This window comes from Peromyscus eremicus, chromosome 8a (assembly GCF_949786415.1).
Source record: "Peromyscus eremicus chromosome 8a, PerEre_H2_v1, whole genome shotgun sequence".
NCBI lineage: Eukaryota > Metazoa > Chordata > Mammalia > Rodentia > Cricetidae > Peromyscus > Peromyscus eremicus.
In genome coordinates, this window is record NC_081423.1 from 85893069 (window position 1) to 85916878 (window position 23810).

At 45.9% G+C, this 23810-nt stretch overlaps 1 protein-coding gene across 2 annotated transcripts; it reads right to left on the minus strand.

Annotated features, from left to right (window-relative positions):
• Positions 1–4831: 4831 nt before the first annotated feature.
• On the minus strand, positions 4832–23547 carry Gosr2 (golgi SNAP receptor complex member 2). Of its 2 annotated transcripts, XM_059271928.1 has the most exons (6): positions 23417–23547; positions 16022–16086; positions 14182–14290; positions 13206–13338; positions 10367–10507; positions 4832–5128 (listed from the first exon to the last, which is right to left on the minus strand). In XM_059271928.1, the coding sequence occupies exons 1-6, from the start codon at positions 23443–23445 to the stop codon at positions 4967–4969; spliced, it is 639 nt and encodes a 212-aa protein (XP_059127911.1). In that variant the 5' UTR covers positions 23446–23547; the 3' UTR covers positions 4832–4966. The 2 variants fall into 2 exon arrangements, with proteins under 2 accessions (XP_059127911.1, XP_059127912.1); XM_059271929.1 differs by lacking the exon at positions 10367–10507.
• Between the last annotated feature and the right edge of the window lie 263 nt (positions 23548–23810).

A 23810-nucleotide genomic window follows, 5' to 3' on the forward strand; every position in this document is an offset into this window, starting at 1 on the left:
TTTATTTATTGGCTTCTGGGTGTGGCCATAGCAGCTTTGCTGAACACTGAACTCTAAAATCTATTACCTGTATGGGCTGGGCTGGGCTGAGGCGCCTCCTGCAGGCCACTAACTTGATAGCTTGTAGTGGGTAGCCATTCCAGCTTTGGTCTGGAAGTTCCAACCCCCATTGAGGCTTCCGTAACTATCACGCCTACAAGTCGGGGCCAAGAGAGGGCCCTGAAGACCCGAGATCCGGATGTGCTGCCCTCTCTTGGTTTCCAGACCCTGGACGCTAGAGGTAGACTGAACAGAGTTCTCCAGAGAACACCGCCAGACTGCGCTATGTCTTCCCCAGACCCTGTAGCCTATCCCTTCATTCGTGAGTTACCCCACAAAATAAACCTCCCTTTTAACTACGTGGAGTGGCCTTAATAATTTCACCAATAATAGCTTGTGACCATATGACTACCTACTATGTGCAGACGACCACCCTGAAGTGAGGAACAATTAACCATTCCCCAGAAAGCCCGGCAGGCAGGGAGCATGGAGTCCTGAGCCAGGGGTGGAGTGGCAGAAGGGTTGGGAAGTGGAGTGGCAGAAGGGTTGGGAAGTGTGCTGGAGAAACAGGAAGGGCTAGCCTCTCACCCTGAAGTACTTTACTCAGAGACAGAGTGGCATCAGTTAATGACAGACACCACTGGCCAGGGACCATTTTAGGGCCTTCCTGCTGGTCTAATGTAGTGGAATCAATGGAGACAGAGTAAAGTCCATGGGGACCATCTAGTCTTGGAATACCATTCCTGTCTACAGTTGAAGTCATACCTTCACATGATAGTCATCTGGGTAACACACAATGTCCAGTCTGCATCCACACCAATAAACGAGTCAAAGTAAAATGCCTTCACAGAGCTATTTCTAAAAGCTCCCAGGAGATCATGATGTAGAGAGCCAGCTGCTAGAACACAGGAATGAAGTGTGTGTGTGTGGGGGGGGGGGGGTGCGTTGCAACACAGGTTCTACTGCATTGGAGGGGACAAGCCCCTGCCAGATCCTCAAACTTTTCCCCTCCTGTTTCCTCCTCCTATGTGTCACATGAGGAAAGAGCAGGAGAGTAGTAACACTTTGAGAAATGTTTTCCGGGCCTGTTTGTAGCATGTCAGAGTGCTGAGGGAAGGACTGGAGAAGAGGGAGTCTTGAAACTTGGTCATCTTTTGCTGGACTCCTGGAGTTCTAAAGCAGCCCAGAGCCATGCTCTGCAGAGACATTAAGGGAACCAGACTAAAACTGTTTAATGCATCAAGCAAGGGCCTCTGGGCAGACCAGCTATGGGTGGAGAACTGTCACCCCCTAGTGGCTAGGTGTGGGTATGGCACCTCCTTGCTCTTGGAGACATTCATGCATTCAGTTTAGAACTAGAATTTGCCATATAACTCCTGGTATGACATTCTTCACTAGGTACTAGCAGGTGGCCTTGTTGCCTGTTCCCAGTAGAGCATCTTCAGTGGATACAAGAGGCAGGTTGGGAGAGTTGGGACTATAGCCACACAAGGAACCAGCTTCTCTGGAAAGCACAAAGGCTTAGTCCCTACCTGCACAGCAGGTATAACACAGGATCTAACTCAGACGGCTGGGAAGATTGAAAGTGAAGAAGTTTGTCTCGCCTACACAAAAGGCTATGGGGAAGCTGGCTGTATGGAGGTTCTGGTCTCGGCCTGAAGACAAGTGACACCCCATCCTATTTAGCCAGTAACATGCTCCTCTGCTGTCCCAAGTTACAGGAGGGACTCCCAGAGTGCATCCACCGGGCTTTATGACCTGTGTTTGACAATCAGTTTTCCTGATTTGACATGCCTCTGCTTTCATTTGTTTGTGGTCCTAACTTTGTATTTCAGTTTTATCTCTTTCATGTGTGTGGGTGCTAGCCTGTGTATATTTCTGTGCACGTGTGCCTTGGACCTTTGTAGTCAGAAGGTGGCTTTGGATCCCCTGGAACTGTAGTTAAGATGGTTGTGAGCCACCGTGTGGGTGCTGGGACTAAAACCCAGGTCCTCTGGGAGAGCAGCCAAGTGTTCTTAACTGCTAAGCCATCACCCCAGGCCCTATTTCCTTGTTTTCCATTATGTGCCCCTGCAGTGGTGAGGATGGAGCCCAGTGTAGTGTGAATGCTGGGCAAGCACTACGTCAGAATGACAGTCCCTAGTTGTTTCTCAGAGTAGAAGGAGGGCTACTATAAGACTTCATTTGGGACTTGCCAGGTCTTGCTCTTTACACATATATGCAGATTTGGTTCCAGATTCTTTCCAGTGCTATCATTTTAAGAGAACAGCTTTCTGTCTAGGAGGCAGCGGCTCCAACACACACGGCAGGATTACCTGGGAACCTTAAGTACTGTTCTGAATCAGACAGGAGGTCTGAGGATATTCCCAGAGCCTATACTTGTCTTTCCCCCAGCTGCTTCTGAGGCAGCCTCCCCGCCTGTAGCTCGGAAACATTGTATATGAAAGCTTCTAGCCTGGAAACCAAAGGGTAGTCGTGACAAAGAATGCCAAGTGCTTTTTTAAAGTTTTCTAAATAAACCTCAACTTTATTCAGCTGATGTGTTCTGAAAACAAGGGGCGTAACTATAATTTGCCAATCAAAGCTATTTAAATTCAACAGGGCAAGCTGGCTTTTGAGAAAAGTCTGGAGTGAAACCTGTAAACCTAGACTATTTACTTGGTCCCTTGGTTTAGCTTTCCTTAAAGTGGCCATACCTGGAGTATACATCTGTTTAACACAGGCACCCTACCTGTTTCAAATCACATCACTCAGACTGCTGCACCAAGGTGCGCACACCATCTGCTAGGCTGGAACTTCTGGCCAGCTCTACTAAGAACTCAGCTCCACCCCCACTAGAGGGCATCCCATTCAGGCTCAGGCCCCTTCCCACTGGTGAAGAATGACAACAGTTGCACCCAATCAGGTCGGGGTAATCTCAGAAGGTACTGAATGGGAATGCAAGGGAGGACAGTCACAAGGCAACCAGCTCAATGCCCTCACAGCCCAGATCCTCTGGCTACTATTCCCTACCCCCAGGCAGTAAAGACGCCCACCCCACTACAAGTAGGGAGACGTGGCTGTGGAACATCAAGTTCATCAAAGTCAAGGATCACTACCAAGGCAAGTGCAGAACACCATTATATACTACAAAACACTGTTCCAACAATCACTGAAGGGCAGGGGGCAGGGGGCTTTTGCTGCCCACATTTTGAGTCCAAATGGCTCAGTTTCAGCTTGCACATCTTCCAAAGCATGCTGTCTGGTGGGATCGTCAGGTGCCCAGGGGATAGGGTGGTCAGGTCTGTGCAGTCCAAGCTCCACTTTACGGTCAGCCAGGAGCTCATCATGCCCAATCTGCCTCCCCAAAGTGAGCTCTAGGTCTGAAGATGCCGCAAGCCGCCTCTCCCCTCTAGGGCCATAGTTCTCACTCTGCACTATCAATTCTTCCTAGAAGAGTCACAGATCCCTACTTCCTGGCCATCTAGGGCCCATTTAGCCTAGAGGGGAAGGAGCAACAGACACTGAATCTGACCAGAATCTAAATTAGTACCCAGGAAACTCAGGTTTAAAGTGTGACAGCTGAGAAAGTTCCCCAAAGGGATGCCACAAATGTCCAACACTGCTCCTCACAGGAGAGAGGTGGTATGTGACACACGCTGTGAAGAGGGAGACAGCACAGAGGACACTCAAGCAAAGATAGGGAGGGCATCAAAAGTAGGATTAATACTGACCAGGTTTCCAGTTCTGAGGAATTCTGAGTGTCCGATTGTCCCACCATGAGGCTACTAGATTTAGAATTGTTTGGGTGGGCAGGACCTGTGACTGATGAACAAATAAATTCTCTAGATCTTTCGGGCAACTTCAGAGATTAATCACAATAAGCTTACTTAAGATACATTAATTTTCAAACAAATTCTGCAATACACCAGGTATTAATATAGCCTTAATCATGGCTGGGCAAAGTAAAAATGGCTTGGTCCCTGAAACAGTCTCATAAAGACATACTTACCAGGGACATCTCCAGGGTGGCCTACCAGGGCTGGAGAAAATGGAGGCTTAGCTGATGGATATATTACTAACATATTTCAAGGGAGAGGAGAGACAGTCAACGAATTTGAGATGGCAGAACTAGATGAGTCTGCAACTTACAAATCACCCTTTGCTCATGGCTACTTGCAAAGGCCCACCCACTGAAACCTGGGTGGAGGTGCCAAGCTACCGTCTCTGAACTGCCCATTGCTGTACTAACTGGAAAAACACTGGTGACTCAGGACTCATGTCCAGACTGAATACTCCCCAGGAACACTGCTGGCCTCACCTCAGGAAGGACAAACACCCAGCAACTGGCATGGAAAAGCTTATGTTATCAGCAACAGCTCCAATGTCTCCACTTCCCTGGAGTAGCTGCTTCCAGGGAAGGGTGCTGGTGTGAGCAGTTAGTCACCTACATGTCATGTTTTCTTAGGGTTGGGACTGGGTAGTGGCTGGAAGGATGTGAGAACTGATCTACCCCAGAAGGCACAAGGAAAGTCTTCTTTCCTCATCTTCTCACGTGTGCTCCAGCCAACCCATCAGGAGCACAAAGACTGGGCAATGACAAGGAGTGAGCAGTGTGGACAGTCCTGTGTACAAGCCTCACCATGCAGGCTTTCCAGGGTGAGCATCAGCTGTGTGGATAAACCACAAAACCCACCCCTCCCTCCCCCAGTGAGAACCAGATAACAGGGTCTTGACCCACTCACTTCCTAAGCACCACACATCTTGGTGACCCTAGTTCCCACTCCCCAGATGTCACAGAAAACAAAGCAGGTTTGATACTAAGCCACAATTAGTCCTGGGGGGAGGGGTGTCTTCACAGTTAAGGCATACATTTCAAAAGGTGGCCTCCCAGCCCACTTCTTGCTTGCACACAGTGGGAAGACTCTCCGTGCTGGGTGCAGCTGGCTCATGTCAGGTACTGGACTACAAGGAACATAACTGCACAGGTGAGCAGCATCCCACCAATCATGAAGTACTTGTCCTGGAAGGCCCGCTTCTCAATTAGCCTCATCACTGTGTTGGACAGGCCGAGCATGTTGGCAATGTCAAGGATCTTTTTCTGAGTCCCCTGGGGAGGTGAGAAGAGAAAGAAAAACAAAGATCAACCTCACTGCCAAGAGTGGTTGGTTAAAGAGCACCACAAGCCAGGGTTTTACTAATAGACACTGTCTTCTTGGTCATGCCAGAGGCGAGAGACATAGATTCACTTCGCCACCATGTATTTGGTCAAAGAAAAAGAAGCCTTTTCCAGAAAAGGTGCTGGAACTGGCTACATATCATGTATGTGCATCAGATGTGTTGATATGTACATTTCATGTATGTTTAAAAAAAGTGAGCCTTAGCCGGGCGGTGGTGGCGCACGCCTTTAATCCCAGCACTCGGGAGGCAGAGGCAGGCGGATCTCTGTGAGTTCGAGGCCAGCCTGGGCTACCAAGTGAGTCCCAGGAAAGGCGCAAAGCTACACAGAGAAACCCTGTCTCGAAAAACAAAAACAAAACAAAAAAAAAAAAAAAAAAAAAAAAAAGTGAGCCTTGGTTCACATTACATACAAAAACTGGGGCTGGGAAATGGCACCAGCACAGGACCTGAGTTTGGAACTCCAGAGTCCATGTAAAAAAACAGATGTGGTTAGCCTACAGCTCCCAGTGCTGTGAGGGCTGAGACAGGAGGATTGCTGGGGTTTGCTGGCCACCACTCTAGCTCCAGATTCAGTGAGAGGCACCGTCAGAGTCCTGGAGGACACCTGCACATTCGAGCAACACACTCATTCAAGATGGATCTCCAAATAAACACAAAGCTGAGACTACAAGAAAGCCTCTTTAAAAAGACAAAAGAAGTGGTGCAGGTCTTTAATCCTGGCAGGGCAGAGCCAGGCAGATCTCTGTGAGTTCGAGGCCAGCCTGGGCTACAGAGTAAGTTCAAGGAAAGGCGCAAAGCTACACAGAGAAACCCTGTCTCGAAAAAAAACAAACAACAAAACAAAACAAAACAAAGAAACAAAAGAAAAAAAACCAGAAGATTAGAAGAAGATCTGAAAACCAAGAAGCAATCCTGGTTATGCATCAACCAGAGGATAGATAAACACATTACCGTATAGACGCACACATGAAAGGACCTTGAAAACAGAGGAAGAGGCCACACACCACAGCATGAACAGAGCTATATGAAGTTCAGCAGCTAGTACACCAATGGACACTGGACTCTACCCAGCCTTTCCAAGTTTTGATTTTTTGTTTGTTTGTTTGTTTGGTTTGGTTTGGTTTTTCGAGACAGGGTTTCTCTGTGTAGCTCTGGCTGTCCTAGAACTCACTCTGGCCTTGAACTCAGAGATCCACCTGCAAACCTCTACATGTGTCACCACTTCTCGGCTTTTTATACTACTTTTTCATACCTAAGTCAATTCATGACAATTGTATTGCATATGTATACAACCAGACACATCCCTCTACTAATCATAGGTAAACTATATACAAGTGTCTTTTCTGAAGCTCATTAAATTTTTAGAGGCAAAGTAGCTCAGATGGGAACAACTAAGCTCAGAAAACTAGAGAGAAAAAAAAAAGCAAAAATATGTAAGAGTGGTAAAGATTAGTTACAGCAATCTGCTGAATCTATCTTTTAATATTATTTTTGCTTGTTTTCAAGATAGGGTCTCCCTAAGTAACCCAGGCTGGTCTAGAACTCGTCGTCCTCCTTCTTCACCCTCTCCCATGCTAGAATTCTAGGCATGTGCTACTACATCCAGCCTTTCCTATCCTTCAGATATACAAGTGTGCACACAGCATGTGCATACAAGTTAAAACTTGGAGAGCTACTGCGGACAGAGCCACTATGAGTGGAAGATCCTGTGGCAGAGTGTGAGGCGAACAGAAGGCAGACTCAAAGCAGACCAGATTATTCAAGGCTTGCTAGGATCAGAGGCTGTCTACTGGTCATTCATATCTAATGGTGTCCTGTTTTGTTCCTCATTTGCTTCTCCCATTATTTTGTAATTAAGGCAAAGGGGTCCAACTAGTCTGAGTATTCTGAACCACACCTTAACGTGTCTTACTCAAATATTTTTACTCTTCTGAAAATACAACTAATTTCTACATGCAACTTTTAAAAACATTTATTTACACATTTGTGTGTATGCCTGCATTTATGTGTGTGCATGCATTTATGTGTGTGTACCACGTGCATGCAGGAACCTGCAGAGGTCAGAAGAGGCACTGGCTGCCCTGGAAATGGAGTTACAAATGGTTAGCCACAGTGTGGGTAGTGAGGATCAAACATGGGTCCCCAGAAGAGCAGCTCTCTTCTGCTGAGAGATCTTCTGCTCTTACAAACCATGATTTTTAAGATGAACCTTAAAGCAGCTGAAAAGACAGGCTGGGCCTGGGGCCAAGTATTGCTATTGCTCTTGGGCACAGACTAGTGGATGAGATGCTGGACAGTGGTGGGCAGGAGCAGCTAGAAGGTCTTTTCTAGGAAGGCTTACATACAAGTCTAAGACACTGTTACACACCAGCTCCAAGTGGAAGTTACCACAATAGGGATCTACAACACTGAGCAGTTTCTGTGGCTCACAGCTCTCAAGTAGCTCCATTTTAACTCTGCAGTTTTTAATTCTCAGGCTGCTCTCATTTACACACAGTATATAATCAAATGTGGCAAAGTCTTCTTTGGTAACACTCTTGCCTTATCAGTTGTGCTGGTGCCAGGACTTCTTAGGCAGCTGACAGCCCTTGGGTCCAGGGCCCAGCCTCTGACCCAGCTGGAAGCAGCACTGCTGTCAATGGCCCAGTTACCTGAAATGTTCCATCACCAGTGTTCTGAAAACTTCTGCAATGGATGACAGACAAACATTTCCCAGACACATGAGCAGCACCGACTGGGTTTGTGCAACAGCCATCTTCCTGTGGACACTTCTAGAATAGTTTATGTTCTTAAAAGCTATGTGAAAAACTTCCTCAGCTCCATGGCTCCAGCAATCCTTGATAATGACCCGTTCATTCTGTAGAGTAGAAATCTTTAGGGCTTCTACTGAGTAAGTGAGTTATAGCTGGTGTTTACAAGGGAGTTTGAAGTGGGAAAGGCAGCAAAGAAATATAGCAAAGGCTGGGCACGGTGGTACATGCATTTATTCCTAGCAGCTGGGAGGCAGAAGCAGGCAGATCTCTGCGAGTTCCAAGGTTAGTCAGGGATACACAGAGAGTCCCTGTCGCAAAAAAAAAAAAAAAAAAAAGGTGGGTGAGAAAGAAGAGGAAGAGATTCCTTAAGGACATAAACCCCCTCTTCTATAAATGTAAATGCTGCCACAATCAATTGCTTAAACCACATGGCCTGGTCTTTCTCATTATTTTCTAATGTTTAAATGTATATTCAGTTTCTTATGAAGTAACAGAACTAAGTTAAGTACAGGGTCAGGTCAAGACACATGGTGCCCATTGTGCTCATATGAATGCTCTAACCTCTAGTTCCACATTTATTTTCTAAAAGGAACACCCATTAATAAGCAACTGAGAGAAGAGGGCAGGTGATGAAGACACAAGGAAACATGGACAGGAATTCAGAGCCCATGATCGGCCTAGACAAGGATCAACAAGCCAATAAGCCTCATCAAGAAGGATCTTGGGTCAGGAACAGTGGCACACGCCTTTAATCTCGGCACCCAAGACGCAGAGGCAGGCGGATCTCTGTGAGTTTGGGGCCAGCCTGGGCTACAGAGCTAGTTCCAGGCCACCCAGTGCTATGTAATGAGATACTGTCTCAAAAAACCAAACAAAGGAATCTTGGGCTGGGGATGTGGCCCACTGGTAGAGTGATGGGTTAGCATGTGTAAGGCCTTACATTTGATTCTCTATATTGCAAATAAAAATAAAATGGAGGTCTCAAGTCAAATCAGTCAGCTGTCAGAGGAGACTAGAAAATGTTTTCACGACAGTGAGAAAATGGGACCTATGTTAAAGATCCTGACTTAGGGTGAAAGTGCAGACTACTTTGTGGCCATACCTTCTAAAACCACCTGAAAGTGACAATGAATTCAAAAAGTCCCTATTTCCAACCACAAAATCAAAGCAATTATCCCAGTTCTTTCATGCCCCCATTTCTCTCCAACGGTTTTGGAAGAAAATTCCCTGGCCCAGGTAGGAAGAGATCAAGAGGCAAGACAAACAGAAGGGGAGAGATAGAGAAAAGTGAGTCAGAAATCACGAGGCTCAAGACCTACCACTTGGACAGGCTTCCTGGCAAGCCACCTCTGCTAACAGTGCACATGAACTCCTCAGCGAGACTTCAGGAGGAAGCTAGCACTCCATCGAGAACCTCAACCCCATGACGTCTGCATTAGTGCCACATGGATGTGTTTTAAAAGTCTTAACTTCCCCTGAGCTGCAGAAAAGAGGACAGTTCTCTACAAAGAAGGCAGGGTAGCCAACCAGTATCTGTATAGACTTCTTCAGTGGCTGTTCTGAAAGGGGAGCACTCCCCTGGGCCATTGGAAACACTGTAACTGTCAGCAGGAGGTGAGCATCAGCAGGCCTGTCTATTCCTCTCCCTGGTAAAGATGGTGGGAGCTGCTCAGAAACACACTGGATGCCTGAAGAGCAGACAGCTCAGTGTGTGTCAATAAAAACTAAGATAATGGTCACACTACCAAGTGATTTTCTCACAGCCCAATGGTTGGCAATGCTTTATCCTGGGATCACACCCTGATAACAGACAGAGCCCATACCCCCAAGCCATCAGGGCCAATACAGGAAAAGGCTGAGGCTTAAACACCATGACTGACATCAATCTGTATGTTTCTCTAAGCCACTCCCAGGGGTCAGGGTCTCAACAGTGCCAACAGGGCAGGCTTCTTGGACTGTGGCTATGAGAGGAAGAGACCCATGTGGACCACCATGTGCTCTAGAAGCCACCTACTGCAGGATTAGACGGCCTGAAGACATGACCCCTGGGATCAGTACAAAACAAAGCCTTCATCATAATGCACTCCACAGCTGGAATTCCAAAGGGAAACCACCTTAGAAGACTGCCATGCTTCATTCTTATGAGAGGAAATCTAAAGAAGCATTTCTCAGCCTGTCACTGGTCCCTTTGCAGCAACCTCAATCTCATGCAGTCAGTGAAGGGACAAAGCCCTAGCTGTCAAGAGACGCCACTGGGTTGCGTCGTAGCCCTGGCAAACCTGCAAGCTCAAGGGCTTGGGCTTACTGTCACAGCATGAGCCGGGGACACAGAAGCAAATACAAATATAGATGCTGAACTACAGGACACGGCCAGACTAAGAGGCCTTCTCTCTATTCTCCAGCAGGGACCCCACCTTCAAGGTCAGTCTCTGGGCCCTCAGTCCCTCCAGAATACTGTGCCCGCCTCCAATGAGGTCATCCATGCCGTGGTGAATGTTCTGGAGGGAGGAGTTAAATTGCAGTGATTCATCCATGGGTATGGTGGTGTCAGAGTCCTGTGGAAGAAATGCAGGCACTTGATTAACTTCCCTCACTGGTCGGCTCCTGGGATCTGGCCACATCTTACTACTCTGCCTTTTGGCCAAGGTCAAGCCAGTAGAACCAGGAGGAACAATGCAAGAATCATAGTCAAACAAGAAAAAGCAAAGCAAAGGTGTGTGGATAGGGTGGGGGGTGAGTGGGTGGGTCTGCTTACACAACAGCAGAGGAGGGGTCAGGCCTAACACTCTCCAAATGAGTTCTGCCACAGTGTTGCTTTCTGCATCTGCCACATTCCCCACTGAGGAAAAGCCAGCTATTCCTTCAAGACCTCAATTCATTTCTCCTGAAGGTTTTCTCTGGCTCCTCCCAAAGTTAGCTGTTCAAATGTTCCTTTCCACCACTTCTTGCTCATGCTTGCTTTTGTTCTTTAGCTATTTTGTCTATAGCTTATCCCTTTGACTAGACTGAGACACCAGATCAAAGGAGCAGTGTTTTCTACTGAAGGCTTAAGTGTGTTCAGGATGGGAACACACTTCTGAGGAGGCAGGAAAAGACTATAAAAGAAAGAAAGGTGGGGAAGAAGGCTGCAGACTACAGGCTGAGTACAGGCTATCCCAAAGGCTTGGGACCTAAGTGTCTCAGATGTCAGGCCTCTGCAGACTTTGGAATGGGTTACCTACTGAGCAGCTCCTTTGGATGCTGGACTTTCAGACTGAACATGCCCTATCAGTACTGCCCAAGTCCTTTTACTTCACAGGTCCATTTCCCTAAAACTCATTCAGCATGCTGGCTTCCTGTTCTCCCCACTTTGCAGATGAAGAAAGTGAAGCCCAGAGAGATGGAATAACTCATCCAGATAGGCAGGATCCCAGGGTGGAGTGCACAGCCAACTCTCAATTGTAACCACAACTGTAGACAGAAACACTAAGAGCGATCCTGCTGGCTCTACTCTCACAGACTTGGCTGGGGAGAGGACCAGGTGCTCTCCTTCCTGCTGTCTGACAGACACAGCTTCCTGCCAGGCAAGGCCCCTTCTAAAACAGCAGCTTCAATTCCCACTGGTAGGAAGATAGACCATCATTTGTTCTCCTGCTGAAGTTCAGAACCACCTTCAGGTGGACATGCTGAATTCCCCTGCTAACATGAGAACTCAAAGGGAGGAGCCATGTTTAGTAATTTTCTCAAATGTTTTACTTGGTACCATGGTACTGATTCCAGTGATTAAGAGAATCAATGACTCCCCTTACCTGACTAGTACTTATTGACTTTACACACAAATCTGCCTTACGTTCATCTCATCTGAAAAGGGATGGTTGCTAGGTATTCTCTTTTAGAATAGGTAAAATGACAAAAAGAAGTTTCATTTGGTGAGTCAATGTTTCTGAGTAGCCTAGTGAATGCAGTGCCTCATCAGGCTTGCAACCAACAAAATAATGCTGAGAGGTCATCTCTGGCCTAAAAACTCCTGAATGTGACCTGTCTTTCAGTATGCTATCTTATTTAGTATCTTAGAGCATGCTGTATTTGTGAACTGTTAATCACCACAATCTGCCTGCCCACTTGCTCTGGAAAAACTCAGAAGCCATGTCCTGAGGCACTCAGAGAAATGCACTGTGGCAGGGGGATGGAGGGATGGGTTTAGCCTCCTGCCGGTGAGAACCAAGGCTTCTGTGGTAGGAGGGGCCTTGTCTGGTAGGAGGCTAGACAGCAGGAAGGAGCCCCCTGGTCCTCTCCCCAGCCCGGTCTGTGTGAGATGAGACCCACCAAAACCACTCTTGGTGTTTCTGTCTACAGTGTGGTTACACAGAGCAAAGGCAGGAATTCTAGGGCAGGGTTAGAAACAACGAACTATGAAGGCCAAACCCACCTCACCTGGTTAGAACGCAGGGCCCTGAAAAGGGCTAGCACACTGCACATGCAGAGAACAGTCCTACTGAAGCTAGAGGGCAGGGGTGGGGCTTCTAAGAAATCCAACATGCAAACCTACAGGCTCCTCAAAGACTGAAGCCAAGCATCCAACACTAAACATCTGGTAATGAAGTCCTCCAAAGTGCCATTCGGACCAGGGTTAAAAACATTTTAATGCAGGCTGGAGAGATGGCTCAGCGGTTAAGAGCACTGGCTGTTCTTCCAGAGGACCTGGGTTCAATTCCCAGCACCCACATGGCAGCTCACAACTGTCTGTAACTCCAGATCTGGTGTCCTCACACAGACATACATGCAGGCAAAACACCAGTGCACATAAAATAAAAATAAATTAAAGAAAAATTTAAAAAATTTTTTTAATGCATCTGAGGCTGGAAACACACACACACACACACACACACACACACACACACACACACACACACACACACTGCACCATGGCAGCTTCCAAATGCTATCATCTGCGTCTCTATAGATGGGCTAAGTTCTAATCGTCTGTCTCCATCTAATCACAAAAACACCTCAACAGTGTGAGCTTCCACCTCTGCAGCGGACCAGCCTCTCCCCATTCCTTCAATTTAACTGCTTCCTCTTCAAGTTTTTGTGTTGGAGAGAAATTCCCCATCTGGGCATGTGTTAGTGGCAATGCACAAGTCCCCTGTCATTTCCACTTGGTCTCCTCCTCCTGAGTCGACTTCAAGCGCCCCACTAAGAGGTGATGCCTGGTAACCTGCACTCAGTCCTGACACCTGTCCGGTGCCCGTCAATCTCCAGTGTCTGGCTTACGTTAGTGGTGAAGGTGCGAGACAGAAGCTCCTCTCGCTGCCTCTCCTGCTGCTCCCTGGCGTAGCGCCGGTGCTGGAAGTTCCTGAGGGCAGTCTGCAGGTGCTGGACATCATACTTCAGTTGGTCGACACGGCTGGAATTAAGGAGACAGAGATCACATCCCAGGAACTGAGCATGGCACACTGAGGCAGCCTGGCTTTATACTCAGGGGAGAAGACCTTGCTTGGCTTCTCCCCACAGTGCCCACACCAGTGCCTAAACTGATGAACAAGATGCTGAGTGGAGCAGCAGCTTGTGGTTAAGGTGGCTGGAATCACACACAATTCCAGCAGCTTTACTTCAATGTCTGCAGGACTCCAACTCTTCAGTGAACAGGTGACAGGAAGCAGGCTTGATGACCCCTTCCTGACCTTCCGAGGGTCATTCCACACTCCTGGAAAAAGCCCAAGGGCAGCTTTGAGGTAGGGCAGCAATGAAGTTTCATGGAACTTTTAGGAGCAGGGGTTGGAGTGGTGGTGAGGGTAGTTTCCTTTGAATTTCATGGTGGAGTATCAAACATCAGATCAGTACTTCATTATAAACAGACTGATTGAGGCGATTGGGACAAGGGCATTTCAGCCCAACAGAGGCCAGTGGGAACAAAACAGCAGAGCCAACTCCCCAGCAGCACTAAGCTTTCAGTGGCCAGGGGTCTGTTGAAAAAATGCCTATTTTCAAAATGACCTCAAACAAGAGATCAGAATTACCCCCAAAAGAAACATGGGACCATGATCACAGGCTTCTGAGCCAAAAACCTCATACTTTTAATTTGGAGGCTTAGCTAGAACTATGTATTTTAGGGAGGCTTTATCTTTGCATAGTTTTTATTTCTTTACTATGTACCCAGATTTTCAGAATATTCTATAGCTTCTAATGGGAGAAAGGGCTGCCTCAATGGGCCTGAAGTATCTGAGCCGTGTCAGGGGTCAACACTCACAGTTTGGCATTCTGTCTTTTATTAGGGGGTTCCTTGCTTGACAAAATCTCCAGACGCTCTAGATGGCCGAATATCTGGTCTATGCTTGCTTGTATTTCGTTTTCTACTACTGCACAAAAGAGAGAGAAAGAGAGAAATAATTTCTGCAAAAAAGATAATGAACTTAAATTAAGAGTGATAATCAGCCGGGCGGTGGTGGCGCACGCCTTTAATCCCAGCACTTGGAAGGCAGAGGCAGGTGAATCTTTGTGAGTTCGAGGCCAGCCTGGTCTACAGAGCGAGATCCAGGAAAGGCGCAAAGCTACACAGAGAAATCTTGTCTCGAAAAACCAAAAAAGAAAAAAAAAAAAAGAGTGATAAATCATGCTCGGCAGTGGTGGCACACACCTTTATTCCCAGCAGCACTCACGAGGCAGGGGCAGGTAGATCACTGAGTTAGAAGCCAGCCTGGTCTAACTTCCAGGCACATTCCAGGACAGCCAGGGCTACACAGAGAAACTCTGTCTCAAACCACGCCCCCACAAAGTGATAAACATTTTTCTATAACACCAACTAAAACATATGTATTTCAAAAGGAGCACAAGACACACAAAGATGAATCAATTCAAGGTCTACTGTGCTTCAAAGCATGTGTGCCCTTATATGCATACAGACAAGCATAGCTGTTAGCTGCCCTGTTTTTAAAGTAGAAGGCATGTCTGAAGACAAACTCCCCACCTTTAGAAAATAAACATTTAAAGGTTGCCCAGATACTGTTAAGCTAAATCTTGATATAGTTCCATTTGAGATTGGTCTCAGATATGGATAACAAACCCCGAGTTAAAAGGTTGCCAACTGAACTCCTCATAGATGAGGCTAAAAGAAAAATAAGAAGCATAAAGGAAAGGGAAGATTAGTATGGAAACACCCAGAGGTGTTCTCAAAGCACGGGTAGGACACGATGTGTTGGAGGCCTCGGAATAGACCACATATCAATAGGAAAGACCCAGGAAAGAGCCCGCAGAGGTACAGAGTGATAGTCACTTTCCTTATCCCCTTTGATAAGGCTGTCAAAATGACCTCTTTCCATTTCTAATCAGGAAACAGTGAGATTGTTGGGAAGGCAAACAAAGGCCAGTGGGCAGAAACAAAACTGCACAGAGCAAGCATCCAGGCGGCTGCCTTCCCCACCAAGAAATGACAGCCCTGCACCAGCCCTTCCCAGGCCTCCGCACCTGCGGCAAACACAGCCAGTCTAGACTGGAGCACTGTGGAGTACAGAGCTAAGGGAAGAGCCACACTGGGGAGCCATGGAGAAAGAAGAAACAAAAACAGGCCTGTGAGAGCTGGGCAGCGAGGTGACAAGAGCTTCTGTGGAGGTCTACAAGGCTGGTCAGAAAGGGGCCTTAGCTTGGAACAGAAACGAAACTCCAAACCACAACCCACATGCTTCTCAAAAGAAACTGTGGTGTGGGAACTGAACTAATTAATATTGCTAGTTGTTTGAATAATCCTACTAAGAAGCCAGAGTTCTCAGCTCAGGAGAGATGGCCAGTTCCAGGTCAACATGTCTGAATTTTCAGACTAGGTAATTAGATTAAGACAGATGGAGAGAGAACTTCCATTCCCATAGGGCCATGTCAGGTTGAGTGGAAGGGTAATGGGGGATAAAAACTGGTGGGACTCCAGAGGGCACAATCAGGGAACTCTGCGACTTGGCCATAAGGATTTTCTGTTCATCCTAACAACTCATTCCATGCTGAGTCATTAAGCCCCCAAGGCAGAATGCAGTCAGGAAACCCAGCCCATTAGCCCCGTGTCATCAGAGAAAGGACTCTGGTCTCCCTGGTTAATTACTCACAGTGCACAGACTGCCTGTCTGCCGTCTCCAGGCGTCCCATGTGAGACTGGATCTCGTGGACCTGCCTATCAAAGGAAGAGGGAGGAAATGAGTGAGACAGGAATAATCGCTAACACTTCAGTCAGGAAAGACAACTTGTTCTAATGCCATCTTACAACTGATTTAAACTGACAGTGCTGATGAACTGTAAAATTTATATGTGGCACTTTAGGCCACCCATTTTGGCATCGTTTCTAATATCCTCATGCTAATAATAATACTGCTAGCATTTAGTGAGTGCTTACTGTATCTGAGACACTGCTAAGTCAATAACCCTGAAAGGAAAAGCACTATCACAATTCTCATTTTATAAATAAAAACTGAAACCCAGAAAGGTCATGTAAGTTGCTCAAGGTCACAGAGCAGGCAATAAACCTCAACCAGAATCCAGCCAATCCCACTCTCTGTTCTGTGACCCGATGTGCTGAGCACTGGTCTGTCTACCAAGGGTCAAAGGGCAAGGGAGATACAATCCTTGCCCCTGAGAAACAATGTAATTAGGAACTGGCAGGACAGATGGACATGAAAAGTCCCTGAGGTTTACAAGAAGCAACACACAAGCAGAAACAAACAGAAAGCTGAGAGAGGAGTTGTGTAGAGTGGGGCAAAGGAGATAGGAAGGCTGGGGCTAAGAAAGTGGAACAAAGGCATTTTGTGGGTGGAAGGAGGTGTGTTTGCTTGTTTTTGTGACAAGATCTCATTTATGCAGCTGAGGCTCACCTTGAACTTGTGATCCTCCTGCCTCAGCCTCCACAGTTCTGGGATTACAGTTGTGAATGCCACCATAGAAAATGCTATGCAAAAGGCATGCAGGGCATTTCATGTGGAGTGCTTGAAGGACACTTGGAGAAAGAGCGAGCAGAGGGGAGTAGGCTGTGGAAGGCCCACTTAAGAGCAGCTCCGAAAGATAGCTATCTCCTGTTTGGTAAACATCTTTCCCTGACAACAGGAGGGACTGCCATCTCCTCTGGAAATGCAACAGGTCCCAGACATTAGGCCCAGAGCACTCTTTGGAGACTTTCCAGGCCAGTCACCTTCGAACCCTTCCTAGTGGTTCCCCATCACTCGTCAGCTCTTGGACCGCGGCTTAAGTTAGCCCCAGTGCCTCCTGTGCTTACACAGACTCTTTGCACAGAGCCTGCATGAAGGAGGCCTCATCTCCAGTCCTTAAGGGAAAGCACAATTGTTCTCCACTGTGCACACTGTATACTATGACCTCCAATTTTACCAGGGCCAGCCAGGGACCCCGATCTTGCTTCAGTGTGTCTCTAGTCTTTTCCAGGGCTTTCTTGTAACTTCTAGTGTGACCCATGGCATCAGAACCCAATCCTGCTGTCTAAGACTTCCTGAATGCTCCAAGGCAAGCCTTGTGACCCCAAGAAGCAACCTGTCAGCTGCTTGTTGCTGCTTCAGGAAGGGAAATACAGGGTGCTTTGGAACAGGTGGGGCAGGGCAGAGGCAGTGGAGATACAGAGGCTGATGCAGGGATGCAGATGGAGGTAACTGATGCATGGAACACGTGGGTGAGGACAATAGCAGGGGCTGATGGGTTGATGGGCAGGAAAATTAGAATTCCTGTTAGCAGTAGTAGGACACAGGCAATGAGGTAAATTTGTAATGGTGACTTAAAGCAAATCAGAAAGTTGGTGTCATTATCCACAGGAATAACAACAACAAAAAAAAAAAAAAAAGAAAGAAAGAAAGAAAAGAAAAAAAAGAAAAAAAAGAAAAAGAAAAAAAAACAGAGGCAGCAGAAATAACAGCAAAAAACTTAACCAACGCAATTCTGAAGAAGTATATGGAAGTTGACTCAATATATCAATAAATAAGCAAATACATCTGTAGCAGATAATAAAAGGATTGATGTCCAAAATATGTAAAGAACCCCTGCAAATCAATAGGAAAAGTCCAACAGAGCAATTTTTTAAATGGCCAAAGAGATGGACAGTGGTGGTGCACACCTTTGATCCCAGCACTCAGGAGGCAGAAGCAGGCAGATCTCTGAGTTCAAGGCCACCCTGGTCTACAGAGCAAGTTCCAGAACAGCCAGGGCTACACAGAGAGTCCATTGAGTCCCCCTCCCCCTCAAAAAAAAAAAAAAAGACCAAAGGGCAAATGACAGAAAAGGACACAAAGAGAGTAAACAGATACATAAAAGTTGATCAACTTCGATAATAGCTCAGAAAAACACATGTTAAAACCAATGAGATCATATGCCTCCCATCAGGAACTTGAGAACATGGACACAGGAGGAAAACCATACATGCCAGTCTCATACCTGCCTGGCAGGACTCTAAACTGGTGAAATCCTTCAATGGCTTTCTGAGAATACCTGGTAGCATCACACACACTGCATGACCCAGCACCACACTTTTAGCAGTAAGGCTTACAGAGATTCTGGCTTATATCAAGGACTTGTAATAGATGTTCATCAAAGAATTTTTGTACAGATTTATAACCCACAGCCATATCTATAATAAAAACTTTTAAGTTTGTGGCAAACCAATTATGTGGTAAAAATTGATGAGTCTTCATTTATTCCATATTCCATACAGTGTGACATTTTATTGCTCCTTTCATGTGTCATGTGCTCCCCTTATGTTGGAAATGTTGAATGACAAAAGATACATGAAAAACCCCTCCTCTCCCCCTCCAAGACAGGTCACTTTATTATGTAGCTCTGACTATCCTACAACTCTGTACACCAAGCTGGCCTCAAATTCAGGGATCCCCACCTTTCTGTCTCCCTAGTGCTGGGACTAAAGTTGTGCACCACCATGCTCAGTTCATGAAACATAATTCTTTCTGAAAATCTAAAAAAAAAAAAAATGTTCTAAGTTTAAGGGTTTCAAATAGAGGACTGTAGATCTATTCAGTGAGACATATGCAAATAATACTGTTAATAATACAATAACCACTGAAGTGTTCATCAAGAAAGAACTCAGATTAAGTTCAGCAGATTTATAAAAGCTAGCAGGGTTGCCAAAACAGCTCAGTGGGTGAAAGGGCATGCAGCCAAGCCTGATGACCTGAGTTTGATCCCCAAAACCCATATGGTGGAAGAAAATAACCAATTCCTGCAAGCTGTCCTCTGACCTCCACTCTTTGGTTCGTTTGCACCTACACACACACTAAATAAATTCAAATGATAATAAATAAGAGCTTGATCTAGTCATATCAGTATGGACAGTAAGTCTTTAAGATGATTGTAAAAGGAAAAAGGAGCTGGGCGGCGGTGGCACACGCCTTTAATCCCAGCACTGGGAGGCAGAGCCAGGCGGATCTCTGTGAGTTCGAGGCCAGCCTGGGCTACAGAGAGAGATCTAGGACAGGGACCAAAAACTACACAGAGAAACCCTGCCTCAAAAAACAACAACAACAAAAAAGGAAACCTAGTATATTAAGTATCTGTTTTTGGTAAATTAAAAGCCACATAAAACAAGTAGCATATACTGTTTGTGAACATAAGAAAAAGAATAAAATCACTGATGTGAGGGTGACAAACTCTGAGGGTGAGAACAGATGTAGGCGCTTTTGATTCAGCTTGTTTATAAATCAATTATCTGAAGCACATATATTAATTTGAATCCTAACACTGGGTGATGGTACTCTTTATTTTTATGTGTTTGCAACATTTCATAAATAAAATAACTAAGAAAAATAAGGTTTTTTCCAGATGTCAATGATTTAATGAAACTCATTACTTATTCATTCATTCACACATTCAACAAACAATAGGCTATACAATTATAATGGTCCATGGGAAATCAAGAAATGAAACCATGGACCATCTACAGTGGGAAAAAACACAATGAGGGCTGTAACTGTAAAACTTGGCTGATTTAAAGATGTGTTGGTTTTTTCTATGGTATCTATGATAAATGGAGCCTGAAGACAGTACAGAGTGAGATTGGTCATTAAACAAGGATGCCAAAGAATGCTCTTCAATAACTGGAATGGATGTAAGAAGTAGAAAAGAGTTTGTCTCCTACTTCTGCTTAAGGGAGTCCCCAAAACAAAAGGTACATGTTCCAAGACACCACATTTCAGCTTTACACAGAAAACAAATTACAAAACTATGAGTTGTCTTCTTGAAAAAAAAAAAAAGGAAAAGTGCCTCTACCTGTACAACACTAGGTCCCTGGACTGTCTAGGGTCTTACAAGGGTCTTCAACACCAAAGATAGAATTGGAATGGAAGCTCTGGTCAGTCCCTTTCAAGTCTTGAGATTCTCAAGAACAGGCGAGACAATAATAATACCCCCAAAACACTCTTTGGCCTGCTTTGTTATACTAAGCTAAAAAGGATAATTTTAAGAAATTTCAGAGAAACATTACTGACTTTCCCCATCTAATTTCTATTTATAAGTTCTGTTTGGCTCTAAATGAATTAGAAAAGATATAACCAATAAAGTCAGTCCAGTCACTAGATTCCATGCTAGGAAATTAATGCAGACAACAAGGCAGGTGTGACCGGCATGGTGGGAGCTACTACTACAGCACCTGGAGAATCCGTTTCCATTCAACTGGCACCAGACAACACCTGCACAGCCAAGTGACATGTGATACCTAAACAGGATCTGTGGTGTAGACACAGAGAAAAAGAAGTTTCGGGCTTTTCTAGCATGGGGTCCACCATGAACTTGGGTGATAATATAGCTAAGCAAAGAGTTAGTACACATTAAGCAAGAGATATTGCTGTTGTTTACTTTTTTTAAAAAAAAGCTTTACACATGCTGTAGCAAGAATTTTAAATAAAACTGCTCTTTAAAGAAGTCCATGAATCGGGGCTGGAGAAATGGCTTAGAGTTAAGAGCATTGTCTGCTCTTCCAGAGGACCCAGGTTCAGTACGGAGGACCCATAGGGCAGCTCACAACTATCCATAACTTCAGTTACAGGGAATCTGACACCCTCACACAGACATACATACAGGCAAAATACCAATGCACATAAAATAAAAATAAATCATTTAAAAAAAGAAGTCAATGAATCTTTTGGGCCCGGTGGTGGCAGCATCTGTAATCCCAGCAGGATCCTGAATTAGAGAATAGCCTGGATAACATAAGAGTGGGGAAAAAAGGTCATAAAACTACCCACCCACCTCCACCATACACAGTCACTTTGTGTGCTGACTGCCTCTGACCATCATGACCACCACAGGGCTTGGGAGTTAAAGGACCTCAGCTGCAAATCTAGTTCACCGACACAAGCTGACAGTCACTCCACAAGTCATTTAACTCAATGGTGCCTCTGTCTCAACTACACAACTGAGCTGCTAATGGTAACAATCATTTGAAAGATTACAGAATCCAATGCAGTATGAAAATGCTGTGTAACCAAAACAGCACCAAGTTAAACTGCTGTTATTTTTAAAGTAATGAGTGTGGTGGTGCACATCTTTAATCCCAACACTCAAGAAACAGATCTTTGTGATTCCAAGCCAGTCTGATTTTCATAGTGAGTTCTAGGTCAGCTAGGGATACACAGTGAGACTTTATCTCAAACACACAAATAAATAAATGAAGTAGTGGATTAACCGGGGTGTGGTGGTGCTTACCTGTCATCTTAGCACTTGGGACAAAGAGGCAGGTGGACTATAAGTTCGAAGCCAGCCTGAGCCACACAGCAAGTTATAGGCAAATCTCAACTACACAGGGAAATCCTGTCTTGAACACACACACACACACACACACACACACACACACACACACACACACACGCACACACACATATGCACGCACGCAGTGGCAGTGGCAACCACCTGGTGATTTTCACGTCTTCCACTCAACGTCTGTAGCTAGTCTTTACCTCATAAGGCTAATTGACAAACTGGTCTTGAGATAATAGTTCTTAAAACTAACTACTCATTAAAACCACCTGGAAAGCCTGTTCACTAAATAGCTGTTTGTACCTAAGACCTACTTAACCTGCACTTCTAGAGCCGAGATCCAGAATGACAGACTGGACAACACAAGGAACAAATGAAAACCACCTTTGCAAACACAAGAATCTCAAAAAACGGAAGCCTGGCTATTTGCTTCTCTCTAAAGTTCACCTTAGTGGACTATTACTGAAGTATAAAATGTCTTGTTTTTCATATGTTTTTCATTCACTTCATTTTTTTTCCATTCATTTCGTGTTCAGGACTTTTTCATGTATATGACTTTAAATAAAGTCAGTGTACTTTCACAGTAAGAGATAATCACAGATTAGGTTCAAAGTTCTAGAGAGATGAGTGTGTTCTGATGTGTTATGTTTCGTCAACTCAGCAACTAACATACTAACCTCAATGCACTGTTAGGCCCATGTGCCCTGCTAGGTAAAGGATCTGTTCTTAGTAATGTGAGTGTGATTTTCTGGTTCATTCCTTTTCCAAGTGACTCACTGGCTAGTTTTTTGGGTTTTGGTTTTTTTGTTTTCGTTTTTTTTTTTTTTGGAGCTCTTCCTACACTTTTTTATATAATAAGCAAATTGTCATTATAATGTAGTTTCCTTATTTTCCCTCTCCCAAATCAAACACTTTGTTGCCAAAGTAAAAATAAAACCATTAACTTAGAATATCAGAAAGAAAGAAAGAAAGAAAGAAAGAAAGAAAGAAAGAAAGAAAGAAAGAAAGAAAGAAAGAAAATAGCCACCATTCCTTTTGTTGAGTTTACTGGGGAAGCCAGATGACTAGTTTATTTCATTTTCAGACCCAAGGAGCATGATTTTCAGTGCTGTCGAAAGATCAACAGAAAGTCCTTAAACTCGCATAGGTACGGCCCCTTACCATGCCCAGCTACACAACACAGCAAGCTGCCAAAACACAGGACAGTATGAATAAAGGCAACTCATTCAGTTAGGAGAAGCTAACCTAAACCTCAATTTCCCTACAGCTAACTTGTAATCAAGTGTGGCTAACACTAATAGTCTATATTGCCTGCATTTCTTTGTGTCACAAAAATACGTTCTTTACTATCCAACCAAGAACACAAAACACTTTTTTCATACAACTCTGACACCCCCACTAAGCAATGAACTAATGGGGCACAAGCTTCGTCAACTGCTTCTCTGTTCCCGAAGCTCTACCAACCCGGAGGACTAAGCTGCCAGGTGCTGGACAAAGTACTATAACCTGGGGGATGCTGCTTGTCCTTCCCAACAGGCCGTCACGGCTTGCAGCAGGAGCTACCCGGCCCAAGACTTCGCGCCCAGACCGGCCCCCTCCCGCCGAGGAGGACAGCCCGCGAGGGGCTGAGAAGTGCGAAGCAGCCCCGGCGGAAACGCTCCACCTCCACAATGGCAGTCGCCAAAGCCCCGAGCCCCAGGGGCCGCCGCCCGGGCCGAGCCCAGCCCGCTCCCCGACGCAGCCCTCACTTGTGCGTTTGTTGGTACAGCGGCTCCATGACGCCGGCCGAGCCGGCCTGCGGCTTCCTCAGAACACGTCCTCACAGCCCCACTTCCGGCTTCCGACTTCCGGTCTCAGGACCCGCCCTTCTGAGTGGGGCGCCCGCGATTGCGCCTGTCCCGCGGTGGTTGTGAGGTCGGAGAAGGGGTTGAGAGCAAGGAAAGCAGTGCGCAGGGGGATGGGTGTGGCTCGAGGCTTGGCCCAGCGGGGAGACAAGCGGGGAGGCTTTTGCTGAAGCCCAGCTTCAGGTTTGAATCAGGTATCGGCGAGGACGGTCGCGAGGTACTGACGTCAGAGCCTCAGCAAGAAGTCGCAGGCGACTCTCTCTACAGCTCTCTTCAGTGCGTTTTCCGGCTTGACTTC

Coding starts and splice junctions, on each gene's coding strand:
- Gosr2 (XM_059271928.1), bottom strand. CDS start 23,445: ATGGAGCCGCTGTACCAACAAACGCACAA. Junction 13,339..14,181: donor AAAAGACAGAATGCCAAACT/GTGAGTGTTGAC, acceptor CCTTAATTCCAG/CCGTGTCGACCAACTGAAGT. Junction 10,508..13,205: donor CTCGCACCTTCACCACTAAC/GTAAGCCAGACA, acceptor TTTCTTCCACAG/GACTCTGACACCACCATACC.